This window comes from Scyliorhinus torazame, chromosome 15 (assembly GCF_047496885.1).
Source record: "Scyliorhinus torazame isolate Kashiwa2021f chromosome 15, sScyTor2.1, whole genome shotgun sequence".
NCBI lineage: Eukaryota > Metazoa > Chordata > Chondrichthyes > Carcharhiniformes > Scyliorhinidae > Scyliorhinus > Scyliorhinus torazame.
Window position 1 is genome coordinate 11,263,080 of NC_092721.1, and position 16,817 is coordinate 11,279,896.

Here is a 16,817-nt window from a genome sequence, read left to right on the forward strand (position 1 = left end):
GTGCGATAGTGAGAGTTTGGTGACCGAGGGAGTGCTGAATTTGGTGCATTTGAGTGCGATAGTGAGAGTTTGGTGACCGAGGGAGTGCTGAATTTGGTGCATTTGAGTGCGATAGTGAGAGTTTGGTGACCGAGGGAGTGCTGAATTTGGTGCATTTGAGTGCGATAGTGAGAGTTTGGTGACCGAGGGAGTTAGGTGAGGAGGGAGTAAGGTGCTCCTTTCATTTTGTTTCCGACATTTCCGCAAAGAGTGCGAAGAGAGCCAGGAGTTTACAGAAAGTGTAGCTGACTGGGAGCAGGGTTGGAGGGCGGAGATCTAGTTAGTCCACAGGGCAGCTATATTCTGTCAGGTAAGAGGGGATGGAGGCTAGGCCAGTTACATGCTCCTCCTGTAGGATGTGGGTGGTGAGGGATACCACCGGTGTCCCCACTGACTATACCTGCGGGAAGTGCACCCAACTTCAGCTCCTCAAAGACCGTGTTAGGGAACTGGAGCTGAAGCTGGATGAACTTCGGATCATCCGGGAGGCAGAGGGGGTGATTGAGAAGAGTTACAAGGAGGTAACCACACCCAAGGTACAGGACAAGAATAGCTGGGTTACAGTCAGGGGGAAAAAAACAAACAGGCAGGAAGTGCAGGGATCCCTCGTGGCCGTTCCCCTTCAAAACAAGTATACCATTTTGGATGCTGTTGGGGGGGATGACCTACCGGGGGAAGGCCCTAGCGGCCAGGTCTCTGGCACTGAGTCTGGCTCTGGGGCTCAGAAGGGAAGGGGGGAGAATAGAAAAGCAATAGTTGTAGGAGATTCAATGGTTAGGGGAATAGATAGGAGATTCTGTGGTTGCGAGCGAGACTCCCGGAAGGTATGTTGCCTCCCGGGTGCCAGGGCCAGGGATGTCTCGGATCGTGTCTTCAGGAACCTTAAGGGGGAGGGTGAGCAGCCAGAAGTCGTGGTGCACATTGGTACCAACGACATAGGTAGGAAAAGGGGTGTGGAGGTAATAAACAAGTTTAGGGAGTTAGGCTGGAAATTAAAAGCCAGGACAGACAGAGTTGTCATCTCTGGTTTGTTGCCGGTGCCACGTGATAGCGAGGCTAGGAATAGGGAGAGAGTGCAGTTGAACACGTGGCTGCAGGAATGGTGTAGGAGGGAGGGCTTCAGGTATTTGGATAATTGGAGCGCATTCTGGGGAAGGTGGGACCTGTACAAGCAGGACGGGTTGCATCTGAACCAGAGGGGCACCAATATCCTGGGAGGGAGGTTTTCTAGTACTCTTCGGGAGGGTTTAAACTAATTTGGCAGGGGAATGGGAACCGGATTTGTAGTCCAGCAACTAAGGTAGCTGATATTCAGGACGCCAAAGCCTGTAATGAGGCAGTGGGGAAGGGAACACTGACAAAGGAGAGTACTTGCAGGCACGGAGATGGGTTGAAGTGTGTATACTTCAACGCAAGAAGCATCAGGAATAAGGTGGGTGAACTTAAGGCATGGATTGGTACTTGGGACTACGATGTGGTGGCCATCACGGAAACTTGGATAGAAGAGGGGCAGAAATGGTTGTTGGAGGTCCCTGGTTATAGATGTTTCAATAAGATTAGGGAGGGTGGTAAAAGAGGTGGGGGGGTGGCATTATTAATTAGAGATAGTATAACAGCTGCAGAAAGGCAGTTCGAGGAGTATCACCCTATTGAGGTAGTATGGGTTGAAGTCAGAAATAGGAAGGGAGCAGTCACCTTGTTAGGAGTTTTCTATAGGCCCCCCCAATAGTAGCAGAGATGTGGAGGAACAGATTGGGAAACAGATTTTGGAAAGGTGCAGAAGTCATAGGGTAGTAGTCATGGGCGACTTTAACTTCCCAAATATTGAGTGGAAACTCTTTAGATCAAATAGTTTGGATGGGGTGGTGTTTGTGCAGTGTGTCCAGGAAGCTTTTCTAACACAGTATGTAGATTGTCCGACCAGAGGAGGGGCAATATTGGATTTAGTACTGGGTAATGAACCAGGGCAAGTGATAGATTTGTTAGTGGGGGAGCATTTTGGAGATAGTGACCACAATTCTGTGACTTTCACTTTAGTAATGGAGAGGGATAGGTACGTGCAACAGGGCAAGGTTTACAATTGGGGGAAGGGTAAATACGATGTTGTCAGACAAGAATTGAAGTGCATAAGTTGGGAACATAGGCTGGCAGGGAAGGACACAAGTGAAATGTGGAACTTGTTCAAGGAACAGGTGCTACGTGTCTTTGATATGTATGTCCCTGTCAGGCCGGGAAGAGATGGTCGAGTGAGGGAACCATGGTTGACAAGGGAGGTTGAATGTCTTGTTAAGAGGAAAAAGGTGACTTATGTAAGGCTGAGGAAACAAGGTTCAGACAGGGCATTGGAGGGATACAAGATAGCCAGGAGGGAACTGAAGAAAGGGATTAGGAGAGCTAAGAGAGGGCATGAACAATCTTTGGCGGGTAGGATCAAGGAAAACACCAAGGCCTTTTACACATATGTGAGGAATATGAGAATGACTAGAGCGAGGGTAGGTCCGATCAAGGACAGTAGCGGGAGATTGTGTATTGAGTCTGAAGAGATAGGAGAGGTCTTGAACGAGTACTTTTCTTCTGTATTTACAAATGAGAGGGGCGATATTGTTGGAGAGGACAGTGTGAAACAGATTGATAAGCTCGAGGAAATACTTGTTAGGAAGGAAGATGTGTTGGGCATTTTGAAAAACTTGAGGATAGACAAGTCCCCCGGGCCTGACGGGATATATCCAAGGATTCTATGGGAAGCAAGAGATGAAATTGCAGAGCCGTTGGCAATGATCTTTTCGTCCTCACTGTCAACAGGGGTGGTACCAGGGGATTGGAGAGTGGTGAATGTCGTGCCCCTGTTCAAAAAAGGGACTAGGGATAACCCTGGGAATTACAGGCCAGTTAGTCTTACTTCGGTGGTAGGCAAAGTAATGGAAAGGGTACTGAAGGATAGGATTTCTGAGCATCTGGAAAGACACTGCTTGATTAGGGATAGTCAGCACGGATTTGTGAGGGGTAGGTCTTGCCTTACAAATCTTATTGAATTCTTTGAGGAGGTGACCAAGCATGTGGATGAAGGTAAAGCAGTGGATGTAGTGTACATGGATTTTAGTAAGGCATTTGATAAAGTTCCCCATGGTAGGCTTATGCAGAAAGTAAGGAGGCATGGGATAGTGGGAAATTTGGCCAGTTGGATAACGAACTGGCTAACCGATAGAAGTCAGAGAGTGGTGGTGGATGGCAAATATTCAGCCTGGATCCCAGTTACCAGTGGCGTACCGCAGGGATCAGTTCTGGGTCCTCTGCTGTTTGTGATTTTCATTAATGACTTGGATGAGGGAGTTGAAGGGTGGGTCAGTAAATTTGCAGACGATACGAAGATTGGTGGAGTTGTGGATAGTAAGGAGGGCTGTTGTCGGCTGCAAAGAGACATAGATAGGATGCAGAGCTGGGCTGAGAAGTGGCAGATGGAGTTTAACCCAGAAAAGTGTGAGGTTGTCCATTTTGGAAGGACAAATATGAATGCGGAATATAGGGTTAACGGTAGAGTTCTTGGCAATGTGGAGGAGCAGAGAGATCTTGGGGTCTATGTTCATACATCTTTGAATGTTGCCACTCAAGTGGATAGAGCTGTGAAGAAGGCCTATGGTGTGCTCGCGTTCATTAACAGAGGGATTGAATTTAAGAGCCGTGAGGTGATGATGCAGCTGTACAAAACTTTGGTAAGGCCACATTTGGAGTACTGTGTACAGTTTTGGTCGCCTCATTTTAGGAAGGATGTGGAAGCTTTGGAAAAGGTGCAATGAAGATTTACCAGGATGTTGCCTGGAATGGAGAGTAGGTCTTACGAGGAAAGGTTGAGGGTGCTAGTCCTTTTCTCATTAGAACGGAGAAGGATGAGGGGCGACTTGATAGAGGTTTATAAGATGATCAGGGGAATAGATAGAGTAGACAGTCAGAGACTTTTTCCCCGGGTGGAACAAACCATTACAAGAGGACATAAATTTAAGGTGAAAGGTGGAAGATGTAGGAGGGATATCAGAGGTAGGTTCTTTACCCAGAGAGTAGTGGGGGCATGGAATGCACTGCCTGTGGAAGTAGTTGAGTCGGAAACATTAGGGACCTTCAAGCAGCTATTGGATAGGTACATGGATTACGGTAAAATGATATAGTGTAGATTTATTTGTTCTCAAGGGCAGCACGGTAGCATTGTGGATAGCACAATTGCTTCACAGCTCCAGGGTTCCAGGTTCGATTCCGGCTTGGGTCGCTGTCTGTGCGGAGTCTGTACGTCCTCCCCGTGTCTGCGTGGGTTTCCTCCGGGTGCTCCGGTTTCCTCCCACAGTCCAAAGATGTGCGGGTTAGGTGAATTGGCCAATGATAAATTGCCCTTAATGTCCAAATTGCCCTTGGTGTTGGGTGGAGGTGTTGAGTTTGGGGAGGGTGCTCTTTCCAAGAGCTGGTGCAGACTCAAAGGGCCGAATGGCCTCCTTCTGCACTGTAAATTCAATGATAATCTATGATTAATCTAGGACAAAGGTTCGGCACAACATCGTGGGCCGAAGGGCCTGTTCTGTGCTGTATTTTCTATGTTCTATGTTATCCCCAGACTCCCTGAGGTAACAGTGTCGCATGGTTGTTCTCTGCTGCCACCTGCGGGTTGGAGGTCTTGTCTATCACTGTACACATGATTGCTTATGCATTGGTTCCCGGTGCAATATCACGTCGATTTTAAAATTCCCATCCTTGGTTTCAAATCCCTCCGTGGCCTCGTCCGTTCTTATCGCTGTAATCTCGTCCAGCCCCCAAGCCCTCCGAGATCTCTTGTGTGCTCTTCTAATTTTGGCCCCTGGAGCGTTCCCTTGCTGTGCCTTCAGCTGCTTGGGGTCCAAGCTCTGGAGTTGTTATCCAAGTAAACCTCCCCGCCTCTCTTGCTGCTTTAAAAAAAAAAAAAAAAAATTTAGAGTACCCAATTATTTGTTTTCCAATTAAGGGGCAATTTAGAACATAGAACAGTACAGGCCCTTCGGCCCACGATGTTGTGCCGACCATTTATCCTAATTTAAGATCAACCTAACCTACACCCCTTCAATTTACTGCTGTCCATGTGCCTGTCTAAGAGTTGCTGAAATGTCCCTAATGACTCTGACTCCACCCCCTCTGCTGGCAGTGCATCCCACACACCCACCACTCTCTGTGTAAAGAACCCTGACATCTCCCCTATACCTTCCTCCAATCACCCAAAAATTATGTCTCCTCATGACAGCCATTTCCACCCTGGGGAAAAGTCTCTGGCTGTCCACTCTATCCATGCCTCTCATCACCTTGTACACCTCTATCAAGTCACCTCTCTTCCTTCTTCGCTCCAGTAAGAAAAGCCCTCGCTCCCTCAACCGTTCTTCATCCAGGCAGCACCCGGTAAATCTCCTCTGTACCCTCTCCAACGCATCCACATCCTTCCTATAATGAGGTGACCAGAACTGGACACAATATTCCAAGTGTGGTCTAACCAGGGTTTTATAAAGCTGCAGCAAAACCTCGCGGCTCTTAAACTCAATCCCCCTGTTAATGAAAGCCAACACACCATACGCCTTCTTAACAACCCTATCAACCTGGGTGGCAACTTTGAGGGATCTCTGTACGTGGACCCCAAGATCCCTCTGTTCCTCCACACTTCTAAGAATCGACATGGCCCCAATCCACCTAGCCTGCACATCTTTGGGTTGTGGAGGTGAGACCCACGCAGACACGGGGAGAATGTGCAAACTCCACACGGACAGTGACCCAGAGCCGGGATCGAACCTGGGACCTCGGCGCCATGAGGCAGCAGCGCTAAACCACTGCGCCACCGTACTGCCCCTGGGCAAACTTTTTGATAACTAACCCACAACATCATCTTCCTCCCCCTCCTCCATGAAACACCTTGGGATGTTATATTACGTTCAAGGTGCTGTCAAATCACCTTTGTTGTTCGAGCAAGTTACTGATCTAAATATAATCAATTGCTGTCGGCGACAGACAACTTTCATGAAAAAATTGAATTCTCACGGAATAAAATTGATGCACGATCAATCACTACTGAAGCGAGATTGTAGTCCAATTGAAGGCTTTAATGAACAAATAGTTACCCCAGCAGCTCCGGTACAGAATGACTGCTGTGGGTGAAACACAGACTCTTATGCTCCGCCTGCTGCGGAACCACTCATACTACAGTATAAGGTACATCCCACCGAGGTACCGCGATACCCCTAACATAGCCCACAACAAAAATAATGGCGAATTTAGAAGAGAGAGCTCTGGGAGTATTTGGGCTGCTTTACTTCCTGTTTCCTGGAGTGAGATTCAGTCAAACAGATTTCGCGAACCCAAACTCCCATCCGAAAGTGGGTGCATTTCAGATGCTTTTTCGTAAATTGCATTGGATGTCGCCTTAAAAATAAACATCACAACTCATTGTTTACTGGACAAAGCAGAGATTATAATCAAGTCAGAATCAATGTTGTTCCGTTGCACAGTTTCAGACAGATCCTGTGATCATTTAAAAATGTGAATTAATTGCAACTGGGTTGGAACTGACTTGAGTTTAGGAACCATCTCCTGAAGCAAGAAGATGGAAAGTACTTTGTTTTTGTTACTTAACACTGTACTAACACTTTTTTTTAATATCTAGTTTCAGATGATGAGCTATCTGGTCAAGGGAGGTCGGAACACGTAACCAGCTGGGAAAGTCTGCACAGTGAAATTACAAAGGTGTTGTTTCCCTTTTTCCAATTCTTTAGTGATAAAGGCAATTATAAATGTGGAAATATTTTGTACACTGTTTGTTTTAAGCATCAAAAAGGCTCTAATTTATTTATTAAATGGGTGCCCTTTTGCATTAACTTTATAAGAATTTTATATGATGGAGAACAGTGACTGTGGTTAGGGACCTATAGTTTGACACAAAGAGTTATTTTTCATAAGGTGTCACTAAAAAAGATGTTTTCTATGACTTATTTTGCCTGGTTAACCGGTTAATCTACGTATATTTTCTATCTTGCTTCACATATTTATGCAGACAGTTTGTGGATTTTGCAGGGACTTGTTGCAATACGACAGTACAAAATATCAGCAACATGTTGTATTTTTCTCACTGTAGGGTGTTTGGGAGACATGGGGAAATATGGGTCACTGACATACACAATGAGCTGAATTCTCTCGCATGCTTCAGGACCCAGAACACAGGACTAAACGGAGATGTTGAGCCCACACTTGGAGTGGGACCGATGAAGCAATCCTCTGGGACGTCGCCTTTCAATTGGCGGCATCTCTGACAGTGCAGCACTCCCTCAGTACTGACCCTCTGACAGGGCGGCGCTCCCTCAGTACTGACCCTCTGACAGTGCGGCGCTCCCTCAGCACTGACCCTCCGACTGTGCAGCACTCACTCAGTACTGATCCTCTGACAGTGCAGCACTCCCTCAGTACTGACCCTCTGACAGTGCAGCACTCCCTCAGTACTGACCCTCTGACAGTGCAGCACTCCCTTAGTACTGACCCTCTGACAGTGCGGCACTCCCTCAGTACTGACCCACTGACAGTGCGGCACTCCCTCAGTACTGACCCTCTGACAGTGCAGCACTCCCTCAGTACTGACCCTCTGACAGTGCAGCACTCCCTCAGTACTGATCCTCTGACAGTGCAGCACTCCCTCAGTACTGACCCTCTGACAGTGCAGCACTCCCTCAATACTGACCCTCTGACAGTGCAGCACTCCCTCAGTAATGACCCTCTGACAGTGCAGCACTCCCTCAGTACTGATCCTCTGACAGTGCAGCACTCCCTCAGTACTGACCCTCTGACAGTGCAGCACTCCCTCAGTACTGACCCTCTGACAGTGCAGCACTCCCTCAGTACTGATCCTCTGACAGTGCAGCACTCCCTCAGTACTGACCCTCTGACAGTGCAGCACTCCCTCAGTACTGACCCTCTGACAGTGCAGCACTCCCTCAGTACTGATCCTCTGACAGTGCAACACTCCCTCAGTAATGATCCTCTGACAGTGCAGCACTCCCTCAGTACTGATCCTCTGACAGTGCAGCACTCCCTCAGTACTGACCCTCTGACAGTGCAGCACCCCCTCAGTACTGATCCTCTGACAGTGCAGCACTCCCTCAGTAATGAGCCTCTGACAGTGCAGCACTGCCTCAGTACTGACTCTTTGATAGTGCAGTTCCCTCTTGGTATTGCACTACACTTTCAGCTGAGAGTTTTGTGCTTAAACCTCTGAAGTGGGTCTCGATTCCGGAAAGAGCTGTTGAAGAATCCGTCATTTTTCACAGACCAATGGTGGGAAAAGGGAGCTTTCGGAAGTGATAGATGTAAAGTGAAGGGGGAGGTGACATATTAGGGACACAGTGCTTGTTAAATTGATTCCAATCCAGTTGATGAAATATGAAATTGGACATTAATACTATCTTTGATAAAGGGTTTATTTTTTGAATGCAGCATGATGTATGCCTGCTCCTTAATAACCCCAGTGAACCAGCGGTCTCTCTTTATAAGTGCAATAGGTACATAGTTAAGTAATATCCTTCACCTGTGTATTTTAACAGTATAACTAACATATGATTACGACTGCCTGGTGTTGTAGTGAAAGGGGTGCACGCCATGAATCGATGCAGGAAACCTGAGGCCATGATGTGGCCATGAGCAGCTCCTGCTTGTTTAAGAACAAGAGCAAAGAAAAATAGCACAGGAGCAGGCCCTTCGGCCCTCTAAGCCTGTGCCGACCATGCTGCCCGTCTAACCTAAAAACCTCTACACTTCTGGGGGCCAAATCCCTCTATTCCCAACCTATTCATGTATTTGTCAAGATGCTTCTTAAACGTCACTATCGTCCCTGCTTCCACCACCTTCTCCGGCAGCGAGTTCCAGGCACCCACTGCCCTCTGCGTAAAAAATCTTCCCTCGCACATCTCCTCTAAACTTTACCCCTCGCACCTTAAACCTATTAGTAATTGACTCTTCCACCCTGGGAAAAAGCTTCTGACTATCCAATAGGTGGTCATCCGTTTCCCGAATCAGGCAGCAGAGGACATTCTATAATTCACAATTGTTTTGTTGTGAAACTGTAGTTCAGTACAATTGTTTCCACTCTTCCCTTCTGAGTTCTCTCTATGCCGAGGTCAATCCCAACCGGGGGGAAAACCCAGTTTCAAATCCAGGTTTCAATGTGCATCACATGCTGTCAGTTCACTCTGAAGCTCGTCCTGGTTCACTCTTAAAGGGAGCTGCATATCGAACAGTGTCACTGCAGAGTAAGTGCTAAACATAGAAATATCTTGTCTAGGACCACTCGGAAAGGCAGTGTTTCGGTACGCGCAGAACATTCAAACGGTCCTCTTTCTGTTTGAATTCAGTCACACGTACAAAGGACTTCACCACACGAGACTCTTTTGCACATAGTACAGTGAATACTATACCAGTCACACATGGCGAGGTGACTGGGTACAACTGATTCATTCAATCCAGGTGGAGCTTACACCGACATTTCTGTTGTTTCTCTTCCCTCGAAATGATGTTTGGAGTTTTGATTTCCTTGCTTGACCGAGTGAGTGACCGATTGGACAATAACCCCTCACATGGTGTGAAGGGATTTGCACTTCATCCCATTCTCAATCCAGTCTGTCCAGAGACTTCGAGATGTGCCTTCAACCCGATTTCTTATCATTGAGTTCTGAGCTTGGACTGTACCACTGACACAAATTCAGCATGATATTGGAAAATGGGAATTGTAGAATGTTAACCTACTTAAACCACCACCTGATTGAACCCGAGTCCCTGATGTTGTGAGGCAGCAGTGCTAACCACCATGCTACCGTACTGTTCAATCAATGGGGAGGTGGTGGCGTAGTCGTGTTGTCACTGGACTAGTAACCCAGAGACCCAGGGTAATGATCTGGAAACCTGGGTTCGAATCCCAGTACAGCAGTGACTCAATATAATATCTGGTACTAAAAGTATTAAATGTAATCTGCAGGAACTCGCATAATCCTTCCTCCAACATGTTTATTTCTAGTCGACCATTACCTCTGAATTTCCCGTCCTAAGGATGAGTGTGGAGCTCCCACACAGGAAGGAGGCGTGAGATTATTGCAATCATTTTTTGTAATGGTTTGGTTACTCATTACACTTGAGGACAGTAATATAACATTTCACCTACAAGGGCACAGAATGAGAAATAGAAAATGTTACCAATGCAGAGCATGTCCCCGCTAACACCCCCTTACAATAACAAGGACTTGCATTTATATGGCAGCTTTAATGCCACAGAACATCGCAAAGAGTTTTCAAACAAAATTCGACACCAAGCTTTATAAGGTGTTATGGGCCAGGGTTTAGAGAACAACGTATATCTTGGCGTTCCACTGACCCACAACTGTTTATAGATTTTGGTTACAGGGAGCACAAGGGCCTACTCTTCAGGTGTTATACAACAGAGGCCTTAAGCACTTGTAATCAAAAACAAAGTTTATTCTACGAATTCAGTTAACATTTTTATAAACACACACATTTTATCAGCTACAAACATAAATACCCCACACAGCTGCAGTACTCTATATTTAACCCTTAATAACTTCCCTTTACTGTAGGCTTGAATTCCTTCCAGAACATAGTTATTACTTTGAAGTTATCAAGTGATCTGGAGACACCTTTTTAACACGCAGTGAGAGAGATACTCCAAGATCCTTGCATTCTGAATGCAGCTTCTGATGTGTTAAGTAAGTTGGTTCAACGTTGACTGCAACTGGATGCTGTGAAACTAGAAACAGGCTTCTGACACAGGAGATGGTCCAAAACTGTTTTATTGAACTTCCTGATTGCTGTACATAGTCTGCTGTGAGCTGACACTCTATCAATCTAACTGATAACCTCCTACTGGCTTGACCAGACTAACTCTCTACCTCATGGTGATAGTGCTCACTGGCTTGTGCACTCTTACTATCTCAGTAGCTGTGTCCTGTAGAGGGAGGGAGAGTCTTAATGCCCTGTGTGCTTTCTAGTGGTGGTGTCCTGTCTGGTGATTGGTTGTTATGTGTCGTGTGTGTTCATTGGTTATCCTGTGTGTCAATCACTGCCTGTCTGCATCTCATTATATACATGAGTGGATATTATGACAGCTTCCAACTGTCTAAACCGAAAGTAAAACTCAGAGCCACAGCTTCCAGCTCAAAACAAAAGTAAAAACCGGAGCCACAGCCTAGCTCCACCCACACAATGACATCACTACAGCCATTTGAGAAGACAAACACTTCTTAAAGGGACATTCCCATGACAAAGGGTATCCGAGGACTACTGGCCAAGAGAGGTGGCTTTGATGCAGTGCTGCACAGGAGGAAAGAACGGTTTCGGGAGGGAGTTCCAGATGTCAGAACCCAGCAACGTAACGTGTGGCCTCCAACGGTGGAACAATGAAAATCGGGGGATGCTCAAGACGCCAAATCTCCGATATAGGACTGGAGGCGCTTACAGAAATGGGGGGGGGGTATGGAACAATCTGAAAACAAACAGATACTACACGAATGGAGGTTTATACCAGAATGAATTTGAGTTTTATGCCTGAAGCGACCTTTCGCTTTCGGACTGTGACCGACCGGGCAGATTTCTGGCAGTTTCTGCTCCTACTGTAGCTTTACGAGATTCAGTTTCTCCCCCTTTTACCACAGAGACAGAATGTTTCATTTGTTTCCTTTTGCAGAGCGCAAGAGAAATCGAGACGAAGAAGAACGAGGGGAGGTTAAAGCTTTTTGTTCTGGACGCAGATACGCAGGTGAACATTGTATTTGGCTGTTTATTTGTATGAGGTTGGAACTGATGTTTCACCAGAATTTGGGGGCTGCAGTGTCACGGTTTCAGCATTTCGAGCAGGAATTTGGGCTCGCTGGTTCGATATATCATCGAATCATAGACGCACAGGAGGCCTCTTGTACCCGGCTGGACCACTGCAAGAGCAGACCCTAATTCCCTATCTCCTGCAAATATTTTCTCTTCAAATATATATCCAATTTACTTTTGAAAGCCACGACTGAATGCACCCTCACCACACTCTCAGGATCTAACCACTCGGTGTAAAAAGATTTTTCCCCATCTTGCCATTGGTTCTTTGCCTATTCTCCTTAAATCAGCGTTTCTTTTATGCTTTCGTTTTTAAAATATTTACGGCATCCAATTCATCTTTTCCAATTAAGGGGCAATTTATCGTGGCCAATCCACCTACCCCGTGCATCTTTGTGTTGTGGGGCCAAAACCCACGCAAACACGGGGAGAATGTGCAAACTCCACACGGACAGTGACCCGGGACCGGGATCGAACCTGGGACCTCGGTGCCATGGGGCAGCAGTGCTATTCACTGTGCCACCGTGCTGCCCTTCTTTTATTCTTTTGTGTCACTTGAGCTTTACAGAAGAGCTTCATGATTGTGGGACCTACTTGATAGGATTTCAACTTGCACTGGTAGGCTACCTCAGAAAGGTGAAATCCTTTTGAGTAGATCCCACAGCTGTGAGACTCTTTGGTGGGCTGTGGTGTTAGTGCCCTTGTTAGATGTCTCGCCGGGTACTGTTGCCTTTGGAAGGCAGACTCTTCAAGGGCACAGAGATTATTGAACCCGGCAGGAAATGTATTTGATGAGCTGGTGCTTCCGAATGAAATCTGTTGTTGAAAAATCTTGACGAGAGCGCGACGAACAATGATCTGCAAGGCGCTGCCTAAAAGGTCAAGAGACGCTGATTCAGCAGAACTTTCAAAATAAAAAGTGGATTTATACTTGAGAGGGACAGCATTTTGTCAGCAGCTGCCCTGTCAAGCCCAGTCATCAACGAGATCACCTCCCATTCTTCCGAGCCCCAGGAAACGGAGGCCTCGTCTGCACAATCTCCTGAAAATACTGTACGTAGATTATGTGAGCCACAGCAACATTGATTGAAACTGAAGAAAATGCTGTTCGTAGAGCACAAAAGGAGGCCATTTGGCCCATCATTCCCAGGCTGGCCCTTTGAAAGAGTTATCCAATTAGACCCACTGTCCTGCAAATTTCACACTTTTTAAAAAAAATTATAGTACCCAATTATTTTTTTTTCCAATTCAGGGGCAATTTAGTGTGGCCAATTCACTAAACTTGCACATCTTTGGGTTGTGGAGTGAAGCAGACATGGGGAGAATGTGAAAACTCCCCACGGACAGTGCCCCAGGGCCGGGATTCGAACTGCAGTCCCAGTGCTATCCACTGCGCCACATGCCGCCCCAGATTTCGCACTTTCAAGTGTAAATCCACTTTTTATTTTGAATGTTACTTCTGAATCAGCTTCTCTTGACCTTTTAGGCAGCGCCTTGCAGATCATAACAAATGTTTTTTTTAATAGTTTTCCTTTTCTCTTCCATTTAAGAAACTTGACTTCTCGAATATTGAACCTGACGTGAAGCCGTTTGAGGAGAAATTTGGGAAACGGTTTGTGGTGAAATGCAATGATTTGTCCTTCAATCTGCAAAGCTGTGTGGCTGAAAATGAAGAGGGGCCCACGACGAATGTAAGTTCAATGGTCTCCTACGTTGTACCGTGTACCGTGGGTGAGGAGGCCAGTTGGGGGGGGGGGGGGTGCAAAAAAGATTCACATGGATTGATCACAGAATGGGGAGGGCCCAACTATCATCCGGAACAGATTGAGGCTTTTTTTCTCTCTCGAGGAAGTGGTAGGCTGAGGTATGGTTGGATAGAGGTCTTCGTTGTGGTGTCCTTCGTGTTGCTGAATTCAGGATGGTTGGCGTCGTGTTCACAAAGACCATAAATAGCCTTTAAATTGAACAAAGCTGTAGATTTATTAACACTACTTAATTGGCTTCGACACTTACTCCTGCATAATACACAGTTGATAATTAACATATAATCTACACTCACCTACTACTAATCTCTACACGATAACATTAACTATGATCTGCTCTCACTCACGCTATCTTTCCTTCAGTCTGCACTCTAGCTTTCTCCTCAACCTCTCACCCACAAGGCTTTGCATCAATGCCTTATATAGTTGTACATCTAGCTCCCTCTAGTGGTTGATTTAGACATTTCATTAATCCTTGCAGTTCTTACATTTATGATATTGTCACATCCAAGACTATGAAAGGCTAAATGTAGAGAAAATGTTTGTGCATGTGGCCAACACCAGGGGTCGTAAATATAATATAAGGACTTAACGAGAAATATCTTTACCCAGAAAGTGGTGCAAATGTGGAACTCGGCACAATAGTGAGTGGTTGAGGTGAATAGAGTAGATGCATTTAAGAGGGGGAGCTAGATAAACACAGGGGGAATGTAACAGAAGAATGTGTTAGTAGGGTGAGATGAGGTACAATAGGAGGAGGATTATGTGGAGCAGGGACACCACATGGAGCAGCTGGGTTGAATGGCCTGTTTCTGTGCTGTAAATTCTGTGTGATAACGCTAGGTTTTTCGTCACATTTTAGGTGGAGCCTTTCTTTGTCACTCTGGCACTATTCGATATAAAAAATAATCGAAAGATCTCAGCTGACTTCCACGTTGATCTGAATCATCCGACAGTTCGACACATGTTCTCAAACTCAACATCCATCATGAACGGCGGTGATGGCTTGGCCACTTCCCAGAAAAGTGTCAATGGCATTCCTGAGAGTATGCTGCAGTATCCCAAACAGGTGAGCATGGAAACTCTTTCTGATGATATATCTCTCCAGCTGAAAAGTTGTTTTGTCAAAGCTTAAACAGCTTGTTTCCTTTAACGAAAAAGTCTCTTCAGTTGGTGTGCCATGATGGCGTGGGATAGTGTTGAAGTTAGAAGTTGAAGGAATATGGCAAATGTTTGAAATGTGTACACCGTAGACAAAAAGAATAATCAACAAAGTACATCAACAAATAGTGATTGGTTACAGTGCGGAACAAGGGCCAAACAAAGCAAATACATGAGCAAGAGCAGCATTGGCCGTCGTGAATAGTGTTCTTACAGGGAACAGATCAGTCCGAGGGGGAGTCATTGAGGAGTCTGGTAGCTGTGGGGAAGAAGCTGTTCCTATGTCTGGATGTGCGGGTCTTCAGACTTCTGTATCTTCTGCCTGATGGAAGGGCCTGGATGAGGGCAAAACCTGGGCATGAGGGGTCTCTGATAATGCTGTCTGCCTTCCTGAGGCAGCGGGAGGTGCAGACAGAATCAGTGTGGGGGTGGCAAGCTTGTGTGATGCGTTGGGCTGAGTTCCTGCAGTATCTTGCGATCTTGGACCGAGCAGTTGCCATACCAGGCTGTGGTGCAGCCGGATAGGATGCTCTCTATGGCACATCTGTAGAGGTTTGTGAGAGTCGATGCAGACATGCCGAATTTCTTTAGCTTCCGTAGGAAGTAGAGACATTATTGAGCTTTCTTGACTGTTGCATCAATGTGAGTGGACCAGGACAGACTGTTGGTGATGGTGACCCCCAGGAACTTAAAGCTATCGACCATCTCTATTTCAGAGCCATTGATGCAGACGGGAGTGTGTGTCACGCTATGCTTCCTGAAGTCGATGATCAGTTCCTTGGTTTTGCTGACATTTAGAGAGAGGTTGTTTTCGGTACACCATACAACCAAGTGATTTATCTCCCTTCTGTACAACTGCAACAACTTCAGACCATGAACTCTCCTCCACCTTGATCCCTTTGTAAAATCCAACCCTTTCTCCCACTGGACTTCCCCCTCTGCCACTGGGCCATCTGTCACTTGCTCTTACGTTTTGCTTTCCAGAGAGCTGCCATTGGTTCTGCTATAAACACATTCTGCTATCTTACCTTTATGCCACTATCAACACCATCTTAAGTCCGTAACACTACCATTTACACTTGCTTTGTCTTGTGTCCAAAACATCTTTGTCAAATCTCTCTAAGTTCCCTGACCTTCTACTCTGCTCCAACCCCTCTTAAGCAGCGTAAAATCCATCACATTTCTCACCAGAAAATGCTGGAAAACCCAGCAGGTCTGAAGAGAGAAACAGAGTCATACGGACTCTAAACTTTCACTGTTTCCCTCTCCACAGATGCTGTCAGACCTGCTGCGTTTTTCCAGCATTTTCTGTTTGAGCTTCAGATTTCCACCATCTGCGGTATTTTGCTTTATTGATGACCTGAATGTATTTGAGATGTGGACGTAGAGGAGGATGCTCCACTATCCTGAACAGACAGGAAGACTAACAAGGAAGTGCTGGAAATGACTAGAGAAAGTGGGAAATGAGTGCAGAACATCAACGAGAGAACGTTACAATATTTCTGTCACATCATTGAAGCATTTGGTAGACTGAGATTGTTACTGGAGGGGGGAAAGCAACAAAAATGTAGGAGTGGGAAGCAGACGAGGAAATGGCTGGGCAGCATGGTGGCGCAGTGGTAGTACTGCAGTCTCATGGCACCGAGGTCCCAGGTTCGATCCCGGCTCTGGGTCGCTGTCCATGTGGAGTTTGCACATTCTCCCCGTGTCTGCGTGGGTTTCGCCCCCACAACCCAAAGATGTGCAAGGTAGGTGGATTGAACACGCTAAATTGCCCCTTAATTGGAAAAAATGAATTGGATACTCTAAATTTTTTTTAAAAGAGGAGGAAATGGCTGTTGGAAGTAATGGACTGGATGCAGTTGAGCCAATGTGGAACGTGTAAGGTCCGTGCAGGACAGACAGCAGTGGAAATCCAGGGCAATCAACCTTCAGGGAAGAAGATGACACCAACAAATGAACAAACAACATGGATTAGAAGGTTCTGAA

General features: G+C 46.3%; 1 protein-coding gene across 15 annotated transcripts in view; it reads left to right on the forward strand.

Moving 5' to 3' along the window:
- Positions 1–16,817, forward strand: part of LOC140391521 (dedicator of cytokinesis protein 9-like) — a 407,496-nt gene that overhangs the window by 208,138 nt on the left and 182,541 nt on the right. For all 15 annotated transcript variants that reach the window (XM_072476084.1, XM_072476085.1, XM_072476095.1 and 12 more), the window contains exons 9-12: positions 6,698–6,777; positions 11,768–11,839; positions 13,455–13,595; positions 14,530–14,736. In XM_072476084.1, coding sequence (XP_072332185.1) covers positions 6,698–6,777; positions 11,768–11,839; positions 13,455–13,595; positions 14,530–14,736 — 500 coding nt within the window. The remainder of the gene's footprint in view (positions 1–6,697; positions 6,778–11,767; positions 11,840–13,454; positions 13,596–14,529; positions 14,737–16,817) is intronic.